Genomic DNA, 22,144 nt, shown 5'->3' with positions numbered 1-22,144 from the left:
ATGTTTTAGATCTTAAGGAAATGAATTCCAGAGTAGTTTGGATGACCTAGATCACCCAATTCATGTACCACGAATTTTCTAGGGGTGCTTTGAGGCTTTTTGAGTACCGTAGACAATGTTCTGTAATCATTCATCGTGTATAAAATTTAGTTGAGAGTGTTAGATTTGTGTCACAAACTTCGGAGTACTTTGGAGGCCTTAGAATAGCTCTGGGATCAAAACTTCAACAGACTATGATGGGTAGTAATACATTGCATGTCTATGATCAGTGAAAACTATTGATGTTTAGCAAAACGATGAAATTTCAGCAAAAACATGTAGAATTTATGAAAAATACAAAAAAAAGCCATGTATTTTCGCCTCCCCGCAAAAGGGGGGAGGGTGAACAGGGAGAGGTACCATGCATTTATTAGCACAACTATTCCCCTTGACTATAAAAAAAAATCCGGGGTTAAATTTTTTTTAAACAAAGAAGATATTGCATTTCTGCCAAAAGTAGATCGTTCCGGGTGTTTGCGGGTTAAGTAAATAAATGCTCGTAGTGTTTAAAAATAAATGTAGTTTAATGTAATAAATGTGTTTTTTTTTCTGTGAAAAACGGTATTTTGTGCTACCTGTGAAGAAAGACCCACGAATCAATGACGGAACTGGGAAGGACATGGAGTGGACAAGGAGATCAGGAAAGATTAGACTGACTGGATCAAGGAAGGGATATGTTTTGGACAAGGTCGTGTGGAGGTCAATTATCTCGGTCGGATGGTGTCCGATAAATTGTGCGTAATCGAGGATGGAGAGTGGTAACCGCAAATCAAGTATCATAGCGTGCTATAGCTTATTATATGTTAGTATATCATGTTCAATTTTCGGAAAAATATTCATTTTACGGCAATGTCTTGATTCCAAAAGCTTAGCCTATATACCTAACCTATATAAGAGTACTCACCTTCTTCAGCATCAAGATCCAAGCCTTCGGCAGTTCGGCTGCAACTACATAGCGTTCACCATTGCCACAGCAACAGTAGTGTATGGCGTCAGCAGCCGAAGTGCCTCCCAGTGTGTGCCCACAGGGAGTTCACTGGTTAGCAGAAAGCAGCGTTGAAACCGTGCCACTCGACCGGCGATGGCGGCTCATACTAGTGAATCGACGCAACGGCCGCGGACGATTGGTGCGAATGGCTTGGATCCACCCGCGATAAATCGCTCGGTATATCCTTCTGGAAGCTGGCGGCATCCTCGCAGAAACCCCGTGGCGGTGGATGCGCAAACTGGTGAAACAGGCTGTGCGTCGGAAACCAGTAGGGATAAGGATACCGAAAATTTAACAATGCGACCGGATCTACTGCAGTAATCGCGGGGCCATTCTTCAGAAAGCTCATCTGCCCATTGCTCTTTGGTACTGGCATCGGTTGTTCCTCAGCGGTGGGAGCGGGAGCGGCAGCGGCGGGAACGGCAACCATTGGCATATCATCCTTACGGGTATGCCTCTGTATGCTATGGGGTGGGGGCTCCTCCGAATCATGTTCGATTTCGATATCACCTGTTTCTGAGGAGTCGTACCGTTTCCTCCTCCATGGGAAGCCGCTGCCGCTTGCCACCACGGATTCCGCGACTATTTGATTGTGAAAGGCTTCCTGCAGACGACTCTGCAGCTCGCTAGATTCGCTGACCTTCGGGCTGGATCGTTCGCCTGCAACGTCATCGTCCTCGGTGGTGCTGGTCATAGCTCTGGTGGATTTGATGTCCAGGTTCAGGGCACCACCGTTGTTGTCCGGGGAGCGGGACCGCGATCGCACCGGAAAGCTGCTGCAAGGCGTTAGGGTGACGATCATCTTCATTTTGGACTCCGCAGGTCTCTCCTTAGGAAAGCGATCAGGATGGTAAAGGACACAGAGGTCGTGTGCTACATTTTGATTAATTTGGTTATGGAGAAGAAAAGAGGGAATGGGGCCAATACAAGAAATACATATCATTAGGCGTTCAATACAAGAATTTGTTTGTGTTGGAATACCGAATGCCGAATTGTATCCAATGCCTTTTCATTGAATTTTGATATCATAAACAAATATGAAGTTTGAACAATACCAGTTGTTTGGATTTTCCTTGGAATGCTTGCTTCGTGCGTTTTTCGTAGAGGTCAACGACATGTTGGTCTGTTGATGATCCCAGATATCGATGTTGGGAGCAGAAGCCGTGTACTTACCTTTGGTTGGTTGATTCCATCACTGCATAGGCAATACCGCACGGAGCCCTCCCAGAAATTTTGTCAGATATCTTGACAGGTATTCATGCACAAAACCAGACAAGTATTCGTCTAGGTATTCTGCTTGAATGACTTAAGATATCCCACCAAAACTTCCTTCTTCAACCTCGATATGAATTCCCCATCTGGATTCTTTGGGGATCGCTCCTCGAATTCCTGTGAGAATTCTTCCACGAACCCCAATCAGAATTACTCCAGAAATGTGACGTGTAGACCAATTCCATTTGGTATCTTTACCAGTTAGTTGTAGTTCGCCAAACGCCAAATAGGGAAACCGCTCCGAGGAGTCCACGCAGGTTCCGATATCGATCCCAATGGAAGAAACGATTTAAGCAGAATCAGTTTTGCTTCTGAATTTTGGTACTTATGTTGGTCCGAGAGAGCACTCAAAGATCCGAATTCATTCAGGCTTAAATCGTCAGCTTCCGAAGTTGGACGGAAATGGGAGCGTGCGATGGACGCTGAAGCGGCAGTCTCCTATTCGGTGGAAGGACCCGCATTCCAAGGCTAGACCCAGCAACGTGGGGTCGTCCAAAGCTTCCAATGCAGTAGTACCTGTCGCAGCCGTTTTTGGCAGCAGGCATCTACCGATTCTACAGAGAGATAAATTAGTCAGATCGCTCAGACTACCCGAATCCGACCGAAGTCAGAAACTGGACTTTATACGGTTGTAGGTTGTTGACTTGATTGATGAGGCTGCTAGGTTGTAGATTGCTGGACCGGAGCGCTGTTGACTTCCGGCTATCCATGATGATGGTTCTGCTGTCGTTTTCTCTGGCAGATGGAACACGGTTTGGCTTCCGAAACACACTCAATAAAAAAAAGATAAGTACTCCAGTTGTTCGCAGTGACACTCTTCCCACTTAACTTGCTTTGCACTATTGATTTCATCACTTGTTTGCACTTTCACACTCTTTAGGAACGCTATCTCACAAGTAGAGCTACACGTGGTAGCCCCAGAATGGCTGCAGTTCGCTGTTATTGTTGAACAGCATTTGCACTGTGATCGTCCATTTCGATTCGGAGTTCGTCGAGTTCATGCAACAGAGAAGGAAAAATACAAATTTGCAGACATCGATTCGGGGCAAGATAAGCTTCGTACTTGATCATCCTTCCTCGGTTGAAAGCCCATCGACGGAGCTGTTTCCAGCATCCGTTAATCAAATTTCAATCGGGGATGCTATGGAAGCTTGTAATGACCTAGACATTCTCCGCGTACCGGTTGGGCTTTCTGTTCGCAATTTGATGGCTTAAATTCGATTCCTTCGTGGCGCAGGCGCAGACGACCACCGGTGAACACTCACGATCGCGTACATTGTGTAAACGAACCTCGAAAAAAATCTAGATACCACATTTCATTCGACTTACACTAATCACTAGTTTGAACTTGCGGGTTTTCCGTTATGCTTTGTAGATTTGCGATGTTCCTATGATATCTTCTGTTGCTTCTTCTTCTTCTTTTACTTTTATTGCGTCAGTCAGATCTCTTCGTGGCTTTATTCTTGTTTCGGTTCGACCTTCGCTGATGCTGCTGCGTAGTTGATCGTACTGATCGTATAAAAAGTCTATCACCCGGATTGGCGTGTCGTACTGCGCAGCTCCACACCGTCGAACATGTTCAGGTTGTGCAGTCGAGAGTATTCATTTACCACGGCTTGACCTGAAAATTTTCGGACTTGGATCGGTCGGATGTCGGGACAGGAACTTCGTTGATTAATACTGCTTTTCTGAGGCCCGGAGGGCCCTTAGGGACCACCCACAAATGATGAAGCATTTTTGACTAGTCTCCCAACCTTTCCCCTTCAGCCCTCCTCTAATGCTACGACGCTTGTGAATGGTCTCTAGAGTTTCGGTGGACCAGGAGATTTGTCAACGGATATGGTGGAATGTGACAACATGACGTTTGGTTTGTACTGCTCGGGACGGTGTGCTGTTTGTTTCGTTGCTACAGCAGTTCTCGCTGAACGAGACTGAGTAGATTGATGTTGGTGGTTTGCAGTGGGTTGTTGATAAGTAGCATAACTTGTTTCCTGCCCCTAAAGCACCTCTGAAATCTTCTGGAACGCCATGAAACGCCTCTAAAACACCCACTGAAATCGAACGCGCTAAAACGCCTTGAACGCCTCTAAAACACCTCATAAAAACCTCCAGCCTCTAAAACGTCTCTAAAACCTCCTGAAGCGCCCTGAAACTCGTTGAAACGCATTAATATGGATCGAGACCCCCGTGAAACTCATTACTCCCGAAACTCCCTAAAGCCCTGTGAACTCTTCTGAAACGCACTGAAATGCCGTGAAACACCTTCAAAACAACTCCTGAATCTCACCTGAGAAGCCTTTGAAGCCCTGTAATACTTTTCTAAAACGCCCTGAAATGCATTGAAACGCCTTTAAATACCTCTAAAATTCTCCCTCTAGTCCTTTGGAGTGAACTAGAGAGCTTCCGAAGCCCCCTAAACCCTCCTCTAAACCCTCTGAAATATACTGAAACGCCTCTGAAACCTCCTGAAACATTCTGAAACCCATTGATACGCCTCTGAAACCCCAGTGAAACTCACTTGAGAGCTTCCGAAGCCCCCGTCTTCAAACGCCTCTAAAACACCCCTTGAAACACCTGAAAGCCTATTGAATATTCTAATACCCGTCTGAAACATGCTGAAAAGACATGAAACGCATTGAAACGCCTTTTTAACCCTTTGAAGCCGAAATGTTTCCATACGTTATTATGGAGTTATTTGAACGTTTTTCTACAGCTTTGGTGGTCCATAGAATGAAAACGGTAGAATATTATGCAGAATATTTTTTTCTGGATTTCCTAGGCCTTCCAAACTGGTCTTGAGTTTAGATGCTAAAGTCTACGGGTGTAACGGTAACTTCTTTCATTAAACAAAGCTACGTTTTGTAATCTATCATGTCCAGTAAGTCTTCTGAAAGGTTAATAGTCAACATCAGATCAGTCGGGATATCCTAGGTCATCCAAACTGTTCTTAAGTTTAGATCCTAAAGTCTACGGGTGTAACGGTAACTTCTTTCATTAAAAGTTACGATTTGTAATCTATCATGTCCAGTAAGTCTTCTGAAGGGATGTCCATTATATCCCAAAAACATATATCAACGCTTATTGTTCTTCTAGCTACTTTGGTTTGTACAGTGGAATATGTAACACTACTTAACCCACTGACAAAAGCTATCATCACAAGTGTAGACCTGAAGCTATGGTCTCCGGAGTAGTGTTGCTGATCTGGAAGATCTCAAAACTATCTTGAAATGACTCATGATATGCCAGGGGGTTAACAGATTACAGTTAAAAGTTCATTGTGAAAATAACTACTGTTACTGTTAAGAGCTTAACTCCAGGATAGTTTGGACGACCCTCAATGTCCCAAAAGTTCATTGATTATTGATTATGAAACGTTACTCAGTATGTAAGATAGAGCTAATGTTACGAGTGTAGATCTGAAGTTCTGAATTCAAAGATAGTTTGGCTGGCCTTGAACAATCCCATACTGTCTCTAAAAGACATTCGAGATTTTAATAGCTTCATGGATCTCTGCAGATTATGCTATGCTATTATTTATGGTGAGAAAACACATAAAGTTTTTCTTGTAGATTTGATGGACTTCATCATAGAACAGTTTGGCCGACCTTGAATGTCCCGAAGGTTTATAATAAAAAAATAGACTTGAAATTGCTCCAGTAACTGCAGTTGGTTATGCAGCGTTACTAAGTATAACAGATATGTTACCTGTTACGAGTGTAGACCTGAAGTTCTAAACTCAAAGGTAGTTTGGCTGACCTGGAGTATTCCTATAGTGTCTATAAATGACATTGCAGATGTCAAGAGCTTTATGGATTCCAGTAGGTTATGCAATGCTACTATTTGTGACGATAATACATAAAATTATTCTTGTAGATTTGAAGGACTTCATTATAGAACAGTTTGGAAGACCTAGAACATCCTAGAATATGAAACACCCATTGATGTTCTTGACGAAGGCTATGTGAATACAAATAAATATAACCCACATCCAAGTTCAGCCTTAAGAACAATTGGTATGTCAAATATTTCTTTTTTTTTTCATATTTCATGGTGTTCAGGATGTTCTAGGTGATCAATGAAGACCCAAATAAAAATATTCCCATTTTTCCCTAATAAAGCACTCAATTTCCAACAACTTTGTCGAAGACAGTATTCTGTATTATCGAATAAGTGAATTTATACGGCCGTTTCTATGTTGGGGTCATATATGACCCCTCCGGCTCCAACGGGATAAACCCTGGGATCGTGGAGTTCATCTGAGAGTCAGGAAGCCCCCTAAAGTTTCTTTAAAATCTTCAGGAAACGTCCTGAAGCGCATGGAAACACCTTGAGTCGCCTTTGGAACCCCCGTGATGCTCACTTCAGAGCTTCCGAACCCCCCAAAACCCCTCTGAACCCTATTGAAACATGCTGAAACGCCTTGGAACGCCTCAAAAACGCCCATTGGAACCAACGTCTCTAGACTCTTCTCTAAAACGTCTCCTGAAACACCCATGGGGCTCACCTCAGAGTTTGTGAAGCACACTGAAACTCCTCTGAGACCTTCTGTAACATCCGAAATGCATTGAAATGCGTCTGAGGTCCCCCTGAAACCCCTGAGAATCTCACCAGAGAGCCTGGGAGGCCCCCAAAAAATATCTCCCGGAACGAATCGAAAAACCTTGAAACGCTTCTGAACCTCCGTGAAACTCACTTGAGATTGACAGCTTCCGAAGCCTTCTAGAACCCCTCCGAAACCTGCGGAAACGTGATTAAACATCCTGGAACGCCTTGAAACACCTGTGTAACCTCCTACAATCCCCGTTGAACTCACCTGGGAGCCACTGAAGCTTCCTTAAACCGCTCTGAAGCCCTCTGAAACGTTCTGAAACCACCTGAATTGATTTGAAACGGCTCTGAAACAACTCCTGAAACTACTTGGAAAGACTTCTGAAACTCCTTAATCCATTTAGGTAAAAATGCTATTTAAGCAGTCCCGACTCATTACCTAGTGGGAGATTCCAGTGTTCTGTCAAAGGCCGCCGATTAGTCCATGTGGAAGTCTCCGCTACCTCTGTCTAAAAGTAACGTGCCTCTGCAAGCAGCCGGCCTTCTAATACCTACAAGTACAAGGAAGTAAATGACAAGTGGTTCGTGGTCGCCGAGCACCTCGGAGTGTACCCATAATATGTTGATGTATACGGGAAGTATGAAATGTTCGTTAGATTGGAGGTCGTTCACGATTTTCCAAGCCTTGATCCCGTTTCGTACTGCTATGCAGAAGTTTTCCGACCGATCACAGAGAAGTACCTCGTAGAAAGAACCGAATGCAACCCTACGAGTGAGTGTTCTCGTTAAGTCAGGTTTGCTTTAAGACGATTCTGATGTTACAACATTCCTAAGTAGGTAAGGCATCGTCCCTAAACTACGTAACCCCATTTTGGGTCATCTCAGACCCCCCCCCCCCCACACTCTTACATCGTAGACTTTTATTCATACAAAATTCAGCCAGATTGGATTGTAGACCTCAGCCAGCTTCCATCTCATCCCTCTTAGAGTCTACGTTATTCGTTGTTCATAAACAGGTTTTAAAAGGTATTGATCGTAAGTGGTGTTCATTCCGCGGACATTTCAACAGTGGATCAGCTCTTTATAAAGGCGAACGTCCTTGTATCTTGATATCTGCAAACTGACCGATGGGTTCAGCGGGTCATACAAAAGGGCCGTAGCCGTTGAATTCCAAGGGACATTCCCGACATCCGTACTCCCGAGACTTCATCTGTAGTCGTTAATTACCTACAGAGCCGGATAGGTATCTGCATTATGGTACCGTTACCCTTATGTTGAAGGTTAAGAGATTAGGAATAAGATTGGTTTACGGGAAGGAAGCAGTTCAGGCCGTGTTATAGGGTGAGGGATATGGAGACAGGAGTTGCGTACTATTAAACAATCGCAAAAAACATATTTGAGCATAAAACCTTGAAATACCCAGAAGCGCTCCGAAGACTCTGGAGGAATCCTCCAGAGATTCTGAAGGAATCTTTCCAGAGATTCTGCAGGAATTTCTCCAGAGATTCTGAAGGAATCTCTCCAGAGATTCTGAAGGAATCTCTCCAGAGATTCTGAAGGAATCTCTCCGGAGATTCTGAAGGAATCTCTCAGGAGATTCTGGAGGAATCTCTCCGGAGATTCTGGAGGAATCTCTCCGGAGATTCTGGAGGAATCTCTCCGGAGATTCTGGAGGAATCTCTCCGGAGATTCTGAAGGAATCTCTCCGGCGATTCTGGAGGAATCTCTCCGGCGATTCTGGAGGAATCTCTCCGGCGATTCTGGAGGAATCTCTCCGGCGATTCTGGAGGAATCTCTCCAGGGATTCTGCAGGAAACTCTCCAGAAATTCTGCAGGAATTTCTCCAGAGATTCTGCAGGAATTTCTCCAGAGATTCTGCAGGAATCTCTCCAGAGATTTTCGAGAAATCTCTCCAGAGATTCTGGAGGAATCTCTCCAGAGATTCTGCAGTAATCTCTCCAGAGATTCTGCAGTAATCTCTCCAGAGATTCTGCAGCAATCTCTCCAGAGATTCTGCAGGAATCTCTCCAGAGATTCTGGAGGAATCTCTCCAGAGATTCTGCAGGAATCTCTCCAGAGATTCTGCAGGAATCTCTCCAGAGATTCTGGAGGAATCTCTCCAGAGATTCTGGAGGAATCTCTCCAGAGATTCTGGAGGAATCTCTCCAGAGATTCTGGAGGAATCTCTCCAGAGATTCTGGAGGAATCTCTCCAGACATTCTGGTTGAATCTCTCCAGAGATTCTGGTTGAATCTCTCCAGAGATTCTGGAGCAATCTCTCCAGAGATTCTGGAGGAATCTCTCCAGAGATTCTGGAGGAATCTCTCCAGAGATTCTGGAGGAATCTCTCCAGAGACTCTGGAGGAATCTCTCCAGAGATTCTGGAGGAATCTCTCCAGAGATTCTGGAGGAATCACTCCAGAGATTCTGGAGGAATCTCTCCAGAGATTCTGGAGGAATCTCTCCAGAGATTCTGGAGGAATCTCTCCAGAGATTCTGGAGGAATCTCTCCAGAGATTCTGGTGGAATCTCTCCAGAGATTCTGGAGGAATCTCTCCAGAGATTCTGGTGGAATCTCTCCAGAGATTCTGGAGGAATCTCTCCAGAGATTCTGGAGGAATCTCTTCAGAGATTCTGGAGGAATCTCTCCAGAGATTCTGGAGGAATCTCTCCAGAGATTCTGGAGGAATCTCTCCAGAGATTCTGGAGGAATCTCTCCAGAGATTCTGGAGGAATCTCTCCAGAGATTCTGGAGGAATCTCTCCAGAGATTCTGGAGGAATCTCTCCAGAGATTCTGGAGGAATCTCTCCAGAGATTCTGGAGGAATCTCTCCAGAGATTCTGGAGGAATCTCTCCAGAGATTCTGGAGGAATCTCTCCAGAGATTCTGGAGGAATCTCTCCAGAGATTCTGGAGGAATCTCTCCAGAGATTCTGGAGGAATCTCTCCAGAGATTCTGGAGGAATCTCTCCAGAGATTCTGGAGGAATCTCTCCAGAGATTCTGGAGGAATCTCTCCAGAGATTCTGGAGGAATCTCTCCAGAGATTCTGGAGGAATCTCTCCAGAGATTCTGGAGGAATCTCTCCAGAGATTCTGGAGGAATCTCTCCAGAGATTCTGGAGGAATCTCTCCAGAGATTCTGGAGGAATCTCTCCAGAGATTCTGGAGGAATCTCTCCAGAGATTCTGGAGGAATCTCTCCAGAGATTCTGGAGGAATCTCTCCAGAGATTCTGGAGGAATCTCTCCAGAGATTCTGGAGAAATCTCTCTAGAGATTCTGGAGGAATCTCCTTAGAGATTCTGGAGGAATCTCCTTAGAGATTCTGAAGGAATTTCCTTAGAGATTCTGGAGGAATCTCTATAGAGATTCTGGAGGAATCTCCTTAGAGATTCTGGAGGAATCTCCTTAGAGATTCTGGAGGAATCTCCTTAGAGATTCTGGAGGAATCTCCTTAGAGATTCTGGAGGAATCTCCTTAGAGATTCTGGAGGAATCTCCTTAGAGATTCTGGAGGAATCTCCTTAGAGATTCTGGAGGAATCTCCTTAGAGATTCTGGAGGAATCTCCTTAGAGATTCTGGAGGAATCTCCTTAGAGATTCTGGAGGAATCTCCTTAGAGATTCTGGAGGAATCTCCTTAGAGATTCTGGAGGAATCTCCTTAGAGATTCTGGAGGAATCTCCGTAGAGATTCTGGAGGAATCTCCTTAGAGATTCTGGAGGAATCTCCTTAGAGATTCTGGAGGAATCTCCTTAGAGATTCTGGAGGAATCTCCTTAGAGATTCTGGAGGAATCTCCTTAGAGATTCTGGAGGAATCTCCTTAGAGATTCTGGAGGAATCTCCTTAGAGATTCTGGAGGAATCTCCTTAGAGATTCTGGAGGAATCTCCTTAGAGATTCTGGAGGAATCTCCTTAGAGATTCTGGAGGAATCTCCTTAGAGATTCTGGAGGAATCTCCTTAGAGATTCTGGAGGAATCTCCTTAGAGATTCTGGAGGAATCTCCTTAGAGATTCTGAAGGAATCTCCTTAGAGATTCTGGAGGAATCTCCTTAGAGATTCTGGAGCAATCTCCTAAGAAATTCTGGAGGAATCTCCTTAGAGATTCTGGAGGAATCTCCTTAGAGATTCTGGAGGAATCTCCTTAGAGATTCTGGAGGAATCTCCTTAGAGATTCTGGAGGAATCTCCTTAGAGATTCTGGAGGAATCTCCTTAGAGATTCTGGAGGAATCTCCTTAGAGATTCTGGAGGAATCTCCTTAGAGATTCTGGAGGAATCTCCTTAGAGATTCTGGAGGAATCTCCTTAGAGATTCTGGAGGAATCTCCTTAGAGATTCTGGAGGAATATCCTTAGATATTCTGGAGGAATCTCCTTAGAGATTCTGGGGGAATCTCTCCAGCGATTCTGGAGGAATCTCTCCAGCGATTCTGAAGGAATCTCTCCAGAGATTCTGGAGGAATCTCTTCAGAGATTCTGGAGGAATCTCTCCAGAGATTCTGGAGGAATCTCTCCAGAGATTCTGGAGGAATCTCTCCAGAGATTCTGGAGGAATCTCTCCAGAGATTCTGGAGGAATCTCTCCAGAGATTCTGGAGGAATCTCTCCAGAGATTCTGGAGGAATCTCTCCAGAGATTCTGGAGGAATCTCTCCAGAGATTCTGGAGGAATCTCTCCAGAGATTCTGGAGGAATCTCTCCAGAGATTCTGGAGGAATCTCTCCAAGGAATCTGAAGGAATCTCTCCAGAGTTTCTGAAGAATCTCTCCAGAGTTTCTGAAGGAATCTCTCCAGAGTTTCTGAAGGAATCTCTCCAGAGTTTCTGAAGGAATCTCTCCAGAGTTTCTGAAGGAATCTCTCCAGAGTTTCTGAAGGAATCTCTCCAGAGATTCTGAAGGAATCTCTCCAGAGATTCTGAAGGAATCTCTCCGGAGATTCTGAAGGAATCTCTCCAGAGATTCTGAAGGAATCTCTCCAGAGATTCTGAAGGAATCTCTCCAGAGATTCTGAAGGAATCTCTCCAGAGATTCTGAAGGAATCTCTCCAGAGATTCTGAAGGAATCTCTCCAGAGATTCTGAAGGAATCTCTCCAGAGATTCTGAAGGAATCTTTCCAGAGATTCTGAAGGAATCTCTCCAGAGATTCTGAAGGAATCTCTCCAGAGATTCTGGAGGAATCTCTCCAGAGATTCAGGAGGAATCTCGCCAAAGATTCTGGAGGACTCTCTCCAGAGATTCTGGAGAAATCTCCTCTGAGATTCTGGAGGAATCTCGCCAAAGATTCTGGAGGAATCTCGCCAAAGATTCTGGAGGAATCTCGCCAAAGATTCTGGAGGAATCTCTCCAGAGATTCTGGAGGAATCTCTTCAGAGATTCTGGAGGAATCTCTTCAGAGATTCTTGAGGAATCTCTCTAGAGATTCTGGAGAAATCTCCTTAGAGATTCTGGAGGAATCTCCTTAGATATTCTGGAGGAATCTCCTTAGAGAGTCTGGAGGAATCTCCTTAGAGATTCTGAAGGAATCTCCTTAGAGATTCTGAAGAAATCTCCTTAGAGATTCTGGAGGAATCTCTATAGAGATTCTGGAGGAATCTCCTTAGAGATTATGGAGGAATCTCCTTAGAGATTCTGGAGGAATCTCCTTAGAGCAATCTCTCCAGAGATTCTGGAGGAATCTCTCCAGAGATTCTGGAGGAATCTCTCCAGAGATTCTGGAGGAATCTCTCCAGAGATTCTGGAGGAATCTCTCCAGAGATTCTGGAGGAATCTCTCCAGAGATTCTGGAGGAATCTCTCCAGAGATTCTGGAGGAATCTCTCCAGAGATTCTGGAGGAATCTCTCCAGAGATTCTGGAGGAATCTCTCCAGAGATTCTGGAGGAATCTCTCCAGAGATTCTGGAGGAATCACTCCAGAGATTCTGGAGGAATCTCTCCAGAGATTCTGGAGGAATCTCTCCAGAGATTCTGGAGGAATCTCTCCAGAGATTCTGGTGGAATCTCTCCAGAGATTCTGGAGGAATCTCTCCAGAGATTCTGGTGGAATCTCTCCAGAGATTCTGGAGGAATCTCTCCAGAGATTCTGGAGGAATCTCTTCAGAGATTCTGGAGGAATCTCTCCAGAGATTCTGGAGGAATCTCTCCAGAGATTCTGGAGGAATCTCTCCAGAGATTCTGGAGGAATCTCTCCAGAGATTCTGGAGGAATCTCTCCAGAGATTCTGGAGGAATCTCTCCAGAGATTCTGGAGGAATCTCTCCAGAGATTCTGGAGGAATCTCTCCAGAGATTCTGGAGGAATCTCTCCAGAGATTCTGGAGGAATCTCTCCAGAGATTCTGGAGGAATCTCTCCAGAGATTCTGGAGGAATCTCTCCAGAGATTCTGGAGGAATCTCTCCAGAGATTCTGGAGGAATCTCTCCAGAGATTCTGGAGGAATCTCTCCAGAGATTCTGGAGGAATCTCTCCAGAGATTCTGGAGGAATCTCTCCAGAGATTCTGGAGGAATCTCTCCAGAGATTCTGGAGGAATCTCTCCAGAGATTCTGGAGGAATCTCTCCAGAGATTCTGGAGGAATCTCTCCAGAGATTCTGGAGGAATCTCTCCAGAGATTCTGGAGGAATCTCTCCAGAGATTCTGGAGGAATCTCTCCAGAGATTCTGGAGGAATCTCTCCAGAGATTCTGGAGGAATCTCTTCAGAGATTCTGGAGGAATCTCTTCAGAGATTCTGGAGGAATCTCTTCAGAGATTCTGGAGGAATCTCTCCAGAGATTCTGGAGAAATCTCTCTAGAGATTCTGGAGGAATCTCCTTAGAGATTCTGGAGGAATCTCCTTAGAGATTCTGAAGGAATTTCCTTAGAGATTCTGGAGGAATCTCTATAGAGATTCTGGAGGAATCTCTATAGAGATTCTGGAGGAATCTCCTTAGAGATTCTGGAGGAATCTCCTTAGAGATTCTGGAGGAATCTCCTTAGAGATTCTGGAGGAATCTCCTTAGAGATTCTGGAGGAATCTCCTTAGAGATTCTGGAGGAATCTCCTTAGAGATTCTGGAGGAATCTCCTTAGAGATTCTGGAGGAATCTCCTTAGAGATTCTGGAGGAATCTCCTTAGAGATTCTGGAGGAATCTCCTTAGAGATTCTGGAGGAATCTCCTTAGAGATTCTGGAGGAATCTCCTTAGAGATTCTGGAGGAATCTCCTTAGAGATTCTGGAGGAATCTCCTTAGAGATTCTGGAGGAATCTCCTTAGAGATTCTGGAGGAATCTCCGTAGAGATTCTGGAGGAATCTCCTTAGAGATTCTGGAGGAATCTCCTTAGAGATTCTGGAGGAATCTCCTTAGAGATTCTGGAGGAATCTCCTTAGAGATTCTGGAGGAATCTCCTTAGAGATTCTGGAGGAATCTCCTTAGAGATTCTGGAGGAATCTCCTTAGAGATTCTGGAGGAATCTCCTTAGAGATTCTGGAGGAATCTCCTTAGAGATTCTGAAGGAATCTCCTTAGAGATTCTGGAGGAATCTCCTTAGAGATTCTGGAGCAATCTCCTAAGAAATTCTGGAGGAATCTCCTTAGAGATTCTGGAGGAATCTCCTTAGAGATTCTGGAGGAATCTCCTTAGAGATTCTGGAGGAATCTCCTTAGAGATTCTGGAGGAATCTCCTTAGAGATTCTGGAGGAATCTCCTTAGAGATTCTGGAGGAATCTCCTTAGAGATTCTGGAGGAATCTCCTTAGAGATTCTGGAGGAATCTCCTTAGAGATTCTGGAGGAATCTCCTTAGAGATTCTGGAGGAATCTCCTTAGAGATTCTGGAGGAATCTCCTTAGAGATTCTGGAGGAATATCCTTAGATATTCTGGAGGAATCTCCTTAGAGATTCTGGGGGAATCTCTCCAGCGATTCTGGAGGAATCTCTCCAGCGATTCTGAAGGAATCTCTCCAGAGATTCTGGAGGAATCTCTTCAGAGATTCTGGAGGAATCTCTCCAGAGATTCTGGAGGAATCTCTCCAGAGATTCTGGAGGAATCTCTCCAGAGATTCTGGAGGAATCTCTCCAGAGATTCTGGAGGAATCTCTCCAGAGATTCTGGAGGAATCTCTCCAGAGATTCTGGAGGAATCTCTCCAGAGATTCTGGAGGAATCTCTCCAGAGATTCTGGAGGAATCTCTCCAGAGATTCTGGAGGAATCTCTCCAGAGATTCTGGAGGAATCTCTCCAGAGATTCTGGAGGAATCTCTCCAGAGATTCTGGAGGAATCTCTCCAAGGAATCTGAAGGAATCTCTCCAGAGTTTCTGAAGGAATCTCTCCAGAGTTTCTGAAGGAATCTCTCCAGAGTTTCTGAAGGAATCTCTCCAGAGTTTCTGAAGGAATCTCTCCAGAGTTTCTGAAGGAATCTCTCCAGAGTTTCTGAAGGAATCTCTCCAGAGATTCTGAAGGAATCTCTCCAGAGATTCTGAAGGAATCTCTCCGGAGATTCTGAAGGAATCTCTCCAGAGATTCTGAAGGAATCTCTCCAGAGATTCTGAAGGAATCTCTCCAGAGATTCTGAAGGAATCTCTCCAGAGATTCTGAAGGAATCTCTCCAGAGATTCTGAAGGAATCTTTCCAGAGATTCTGAAGGAATCTCTCCAGAGATTCTGAAGGAATCTCTCCAGAGATTCTGGAGGAATCTCTCCAGAGATTCAGGAGGAATCTCGCCAAAGATTCTGGAGGACTCTCTCCAGAGATTCTGGAGAAATCTCCTCTGAGATTCTGGAGGAATCTCGCCAAAGATTCTGGAGGAATCTCGCCAAAGATTCTGGAGGAATCTCGCCAAAGATTCTGGAGGAATCTCTCCAGAGATTCTGGAGGAATCTCTTCAGAGATTCTGGAGGAATCTCTTCAGAGATTCTTGAGGAATCTCTCTAGAGATTCTGGAGAAATCTCCTTAGAGATTCTGGAGGAATCTCCTTAGATATTCTGGAGGAATCTCCTTAGAGAGTCTGGAGGAATCTCCTTAGAGATTCTGAAGGAATCTCCTTAGAGATTCTGAAGAAATCTCCTTAGAGATTCTGGAGGAATCTCTATAGAGATTCTGGAGGAATCTCCTTAGAGATTATGGAGGAATCTCCTTAGAGATTCTGGAGGAATCTCCTTAGAGATTCTGGGGGAATCTCCTTAGAGATTCTGGGGGAATCTCTCCAGCGATTCTGGAGGAATCTCTCCAGAGATTCTGGAGGAATCTCTCCAGAGATTCTGGAGGAATCTCTCCAGAGATTCTGGAGGAATCTCTCCAGAGATTCTGGAGGAATCTCTCCAGAGAATCTGGAGGAATCTCTCCAGAGATTCTGGAGGAATCTCTCCAGAGATTCTGGAGGAATCTCTCCAGAGATTCTGGAGGAATCTCTCCAGAGATTCTAGAGGAATCTCTCCAGAGATTCTGGAGGAATCTCTCCAGAGATTCTGGAGGAATCTCTCCAGACATTCTGGAGGAATCTCTCCAGACATTCTGGAGGAATCTCTCCAGAGATTCTGGAGGAATCTCTCCAGAGATTCTGGAGGAATCTCTCCAGAGATTCTGGAGGAATCTCTCCAGAGATTCTGGAGGAATCTCTCCAGAGATTCTGGAGGAATCTCTCCAGAGATTCTGGAGGAATCTCTCCAGAAATTCCGGAGGAATCTCTCCAGAAATTCCGGAGGAATCTCTCCAGAAATTCCGGAGGAATCTCTCCAGAAATTCCGGAGGAATCTCTCCAGAAATTCCGGAGGAATCTCTCCAGAGATTCTGGAGGAATCTCTCCAGAAATTCTGGAGGAATCTCTCCAGAGATTCTAGAGGAATCTCTCCAGAGATTCTGGAGGAATCTCTCCAGACATTCTGGAGGAATCTCTCCAGAGATTCTACAGGAATCTCTCCAAAAATTCTACAGGAATCTCTCCAGAGATTCTACAGGAATCTCTCAAGAGATTCTGGAGGAATCTCTCCAGAGATTCTAGATTAATCTCTCCAGAGATTCTGGAGGAATCTTTCCAGAGATTCTGGAGGAATCTCTCCAGAGATTCTGGAGAAATCTCTCCAGAGATTCTGGAGGAATCTCTCCAGATATTCTGGAGGAGTCTCTCCAGAGATTCCCGGTTGATTTCCGGTAGTTCTGGTCACTGCCGGATTCGGCAAATTGTAAGATCATACAAATGGTGCGTTGCATCCTATAATCATTGAATCATGATTCCTGATTTCCAGTTGGCATAAGTTTCCTTTAGCTGTTGATCCATGCGTTAATCCTCAAGTCTCGCCTTTAAAATCCCCATCCCAGAGAGATAAAACACATCGTCGCTTGCAACAATCGCCAGTTAATCTTCCGCCAATTGTTATTCCTTTGCTAACGACTCTAGCGACACCAAATTATACAGTCACTTGGGCATAGAATAGCAGCACACCAGAAGAAAAAAGAAAAGCCAGTAATCATTCCCATTTGTACGGGATCTCACTCTCAGGTGGATAAAGGAGCCGCGCTGAACGCCGCACGTATCGGCTCAATTAATTTCAAATAGCCCATTCAATTTGTACAAACCACTGACTGTGCTACGTTCCGAGCTCTACTGCAAGTTCCCGCGTAGACCCAGGCCTTCAGCTGCAACAACAATAACGAATCGTCAGTCGTCATGGAGTCATCCCGCGCGTCCACAGTCAGTCCCGTCGTCGTCGAAGTTCTCTGAATAATTATGGTTGTAAATTTTTATTTTACGACATAATTCCGGAGCCCCCCCGAGCCGAATGTGGTTTTCACCACTTGGCTGGCTGCTGTTGAGTATTTCTTTCCGTTGATGGTCGCCTCCCGAATCAGATCAACGACGATCTGATCCGGGCGTGACGACGGCGCGTGAAGTTTCCGCTGGATGATGGTGATGATAATGGCACGATTATGTGCAAATCGGTCGATTTTGCGAATCGGTGCCTCCGAAGCGGTGCTCATTAACCCCACCCATGCAGTTAACCCCTACCGACCGACGACCAGTGAACAGTACAAACCAAATAACCAAATCGCGCGCATATTCCACCACTCCGCCTCTCCGGCCTTTTGTTGGGTCGCAGAAAGGAGAACTCCGGTGTCGGGAGCATTTTCGAGCACACAACACGGTTAGTGCCGGCCGAACACTCTCCATCGACAACGCGAAGAACTCCTGGCTTCCTGAAAATCACTAAGAGGTTGCGTTAGTCGTTGCGGAATGGCCGCCGAGGGCCACCCGGTCGATTCCGATCGCTCGGAAGCAATCCCAATCCGTCACCCCCATACCTTCGTCGATCCGTTGGTGTGCCTTGGCCACGTCCCCGTTGGCGCCTTTCAGTATCACGTACATCAGGGGCATCATCTCCCAGGGGTAGTGTAGCTTCTCCAGGAGCTGCTGCGACTGTCTCACCAGTTCGTCATCTGAAATTAGAGGGATGGGGAAAAGAGGATTGTTAGAAGAATTCAATCGATAATAATCGAAGTTTCATTGGTGTTGGTATAACAGTATTCAAAGGCAGTGGCTTCCGCAAAAAGTTTTATGAAGTTGGAATATGTGAAATCAACGAAAAGAATACCGCTATATGAGATCACAAATTGTAGATTAACATGCAATCAGGAATGTCAGATGAGAAGACGTGCCTTCAATTTAAATACATCTGAACTGCTATGGAGATATTCAATTTCCTAGATTTTTTAAATTCACCTAAATTTCCTGCATTACATTTTTGGATTATACTACAAACCCTTACATGTTTACTGAAGGATTTCGACCTACATTTTTTCCACGGATCTGTAACAAATACGTTATGAATCTTTACTATTGATCTTTTCTAAAAACTCCATCAGAAATTACCCCAAGAGTTCCAAATGTTTCAATGTTAGATACTGCACGAATAAAAAAGTAACCTAATTCAAAAACTTTGATCTCAACTTAAGATTAATTGATAAAAAAATCTTTCAGATTTCAAGGGGTTTGCTTACTTTATCTGAATACATATACAATAGTACAGTGTGGTTCGCGATGATGGTGGTGTCATTCTATAACCATATAGCGGTATTCTCGCTTTGGTTTGGCGGCCTTGTAGTTGTCGGTTTGTTTGTGCGAGTCGTTTTTTCCAGCACACAATCAAATACTGAGAGGATTCTCTGCAGAATCTTGAGAACGTTTTTTCAGATTCCTGAGAGGATTCTCGGCAGAATCCTGAGAGGATTCTCTGCAGAATTCTGAGAGAATTCTCTGCAGAATCCTGAGAGGATTCTCTGCAGAATCCTAAGAGAACTCTTCGAAGAATCCTTAGAGGATTCTTTGCAGAATCCTGAGATGATTCTCGGTATGATCCTGAGAGAATTCTCAGCATGATCTTGAGAGGATTCTCTGCAGAATCTTATGAGGAATTTCTCCTGAATCTTGATAGGAATCTCCAGAATCCTGAGAAGATTCTCAGCAGAATCCAGAGAGAATTCTCTGCAGAATCCAGAGAGAATTCTCTGCAGAATTCTGAGAGGATTCTCTGCAGAATTCTGAGAGGATTTTCTGCAGAATTCTGAGAGAATTCTCTGCAAAATCCTGACAGGATTCTCGGTAGAAACCTGAGAGGAGTCTCGGCATAATACTGAGAGGATTTTCTGCAGAATCCTTAGAAAACTCTTTGCAAAATCCTCTCAGGATTCTCAGCATGATCTTGAGAGGATTCTCTGCAGAATCTTATGAGGAATCTCTTCAGAATCTTGAAAGGAATCTCCAGAGTCCTGAGAGGATTCTCAGCAGAAACCTGAGAGGATTGTCGGCAGAAACCTGAGAAGATTAACAGCAGAATCCTGAGAATATTCTCTGCAGAATTCTTTCCAGCTTCCTGAGAGGATTCTTTGCAGAATCCTTACAGGATTCTCAGCATAATCTTGAGAGGATTCTCTGCAGAAACCTGAGAGGATTATCTGCAGAATCTAATGAGGAATCTCTCCAGAATCTTGAGAGGAATCTCCAGAATCCTGAGAGGATTCTCAGCAGAATCTTGAGAGGGTTCTCTGCAGAATCCTTAGAGTATTCTCTACAGAATCCTGAGAGAATTCTCTGCAGAATTCTGAGGATTTTCTGCAGAACCTTATGAGAAATCTCTCCAGAATATTCAAAGGAATATCCAGAATCCTGAGTGGATTCTCAGCAGAATCCTGAGAGGATTCTCAGCAGAATCCTGAGAGGATTCTCAGCAGAATCCTGAGAGGAGTGTCTGCAGAATCTAGAGAGGATTCTCTGCAGAACCCTGAGAGGATTATCAGCAGAATCCTGAGAGGATTAACAGCAGAATCCTGAGAATATTCTCTGCAGAATCTTGAAAAGATTCTTTTCAGATTTCTGAGAGGATACTTTGCAGAATACTTAGAGGATTCTCAGCATAATCTTGATAGGATACTCTGCAAAACCTGAGAGGATTCTTTGCAGAATCCTGAGAGGATTCTAAGCAGAATCCTGAGAGGATTCTCAGCAGAATCCTGAGAGGATTTTCTAAAGAATCTAGAGAGGGTTCTCTGCAAAATCCTGAGAGGATTCTCGATAGAAACCTGAGAAGATTCTCGGCAGAATACTGAGAGGATTTTCTGCAGAATCCTTAGAGAACTCTTTGCAGAATCCTTAGAGGATTCTCAGCATGATCTTGAGAGGATTTTTTGCAGCATCTTATGAGGATTCTCCCCATAATCTTGAAAGGAACCTCCAGAATCCTGAGAGGATTCTCAGCAGAATCCTGAGTGACTTCTCAGCAGAATCCTGAGAGGATTCTCTGCAGAATCTTGGAAGGATTTTCTGCAGAATCCTGAGAGGATTGTCAGCAGAATCCTGAGAGGATTCTCTGTAGAATCTTTAGAAGATTCTTTTCAGATTTTCAGATTCCTGAGAGGATTCTTTGTAGAATCCTTAGAGGATTCTCAGCATGATCTTGACAGGACTCTCTGCAGAATCTTGAGAGGATTGTCAGCAGAATCCTGCGAGGATTAACAGCAGACTCCTCAGAGGATTTTCTGCAGAATCTTGAGAAGATTCTTTTCAGATTTCTAAGAAGATTCTTTGAAGAATCCTTAGAGGATTCTCAGCATGATCTTGACAGGATTCTCTGCAGATTCCTGAGAGGATTCGCTGCAGAATCCTGAGAGGATTCACTGCAGAATCCTGAGAGGATTCGCTGCAGAATCCTGAGAGGATTCGCTGCAGAATTCTGAGAGGATTCGCTGCAGAATCCTGAGAGGGTTCGCTGCAGAATCCTGAGAGGGTTCGCTGCAGAATCCTGAGAGGATTCGCTGCAGAATCCTGAGAGGATTCGCTGCAGAATCCTGAGAGGATTCTTTGCAGAATCCTGAGAGGATTTTTCGCAGAATCCTGAGAGGATTCTTTGCAGAATCCTGAGAGGATTATTTCAGAAAATGCCCAAAAAATAAAATAAATTACTTACTAATTTATTTATTTGACAACATCTTCGGCTGAATGCCGCACAGACTGATCAGCTAGACTTAATTCTATTTTTAAACACTAATTTACTTATATTAAAATCAAACGAGTCACATACATCATTAAACAACCTACAACACGAATCAAACGGGCTGTGATATCCGTAATCCGAACGATGAATGGGAATCCACAGCAATCTTGAATTACGAAGCCGGCGGGCTGGAGCGTGGAAACGCAAGTTGCTAAGAAGACAGCTGCAATCGATTTTGCCGGTGACCACGTCGAAATTAAACAGTCTTTGCAGCAATGTTCGACGGTTGGCTAAAGACTCCATGTCAATCAGCGCACAACGTTGGTTATAAGGAGGCAGGTTAACAGAATCATTCCACGGTAGACCTCGAAGAGCATATCTGATGAACCGCTTCTGGACTCTCTCGATGCGTTCAGCATAGACGGCATGATACGGAGCCCAAACTCCAATACACTGCGAACTAATGCACAGTACAGCGATTTAAGTGCATAAAAATGTCATCGAAATGCTGAGTGTTGCGTCGCAGGAAACCAAGCATTGCATTGGCTTTGGCCGTAGTTATGGCAACATGTTGGTCGAAGCGAAGTTTAGAATCGAGAATCACACCAAGATCCTTGATCGACGAAACTCTCTCCAGAGGATTGCTATCTAAGCTGTACTCAAACCTAACAGTGGACCGGCGGCGGTTGAACGAGATCACTTTACACTTATTGGCATTCATCTGCATACCGTTCATATCGCACCATTTCGACACACGTTCGATGTCGGCTTGTAAAGCGCAGCAATCTAGTATCGTTTTTACTACTATGGGTTTATAAACAAAAAGTCGAAAGACGAAACGTCGAATGT

General features: G+C 44.5%; 1 protein-coding gene across 1 annotated transcript in view; it reads right to left on the bottom strand.

Annotated features, from left to right (window-relative positions):
* Positions 1-22,144, bottom strand: part of LOC109399007 (uncharacterized) — a 234,228-nt gene that overhangs the window by 31,943 nt on the left and 180,141 nt on the right. Inside the window, exons 6-7 of the mRNA XM_062859812.1 lie at positions 18,111-18,245; positions 944-1,900 (exon numbers count right to left, since the gene is read on the bottom strand). Of these exons, the coding sequence (XP_062715796.1) occupies positions 1,134-1,900; positions 18,111-18,245 (902 nt within the window). The 3' untranslated portion in view covers positions 944-1,133. The remainder of the gene's footprint in view (positions 1-943; positions 1,901-18,110; positions 18,246-22,144) is intronic.

This window comes from Aedes albopictus, chromosome 1 (genome assembly GCF_035046485.1).
Source record: "Aedes albopictus strain Foshan chromosome 1, AalbF5, whole genome shotgun sequence".
Lineage (NCBI taxonomy): Eukaryota > Metazoa > Arthropoda > Insecta > Diptera > Culicidae > Aedes > Aedes albopictus.
The sequence above is the reverse complement of the archived record's forward strand: the minus strand, read 5'-3'. Positions and strand labels throughout refer to the sequence as shown.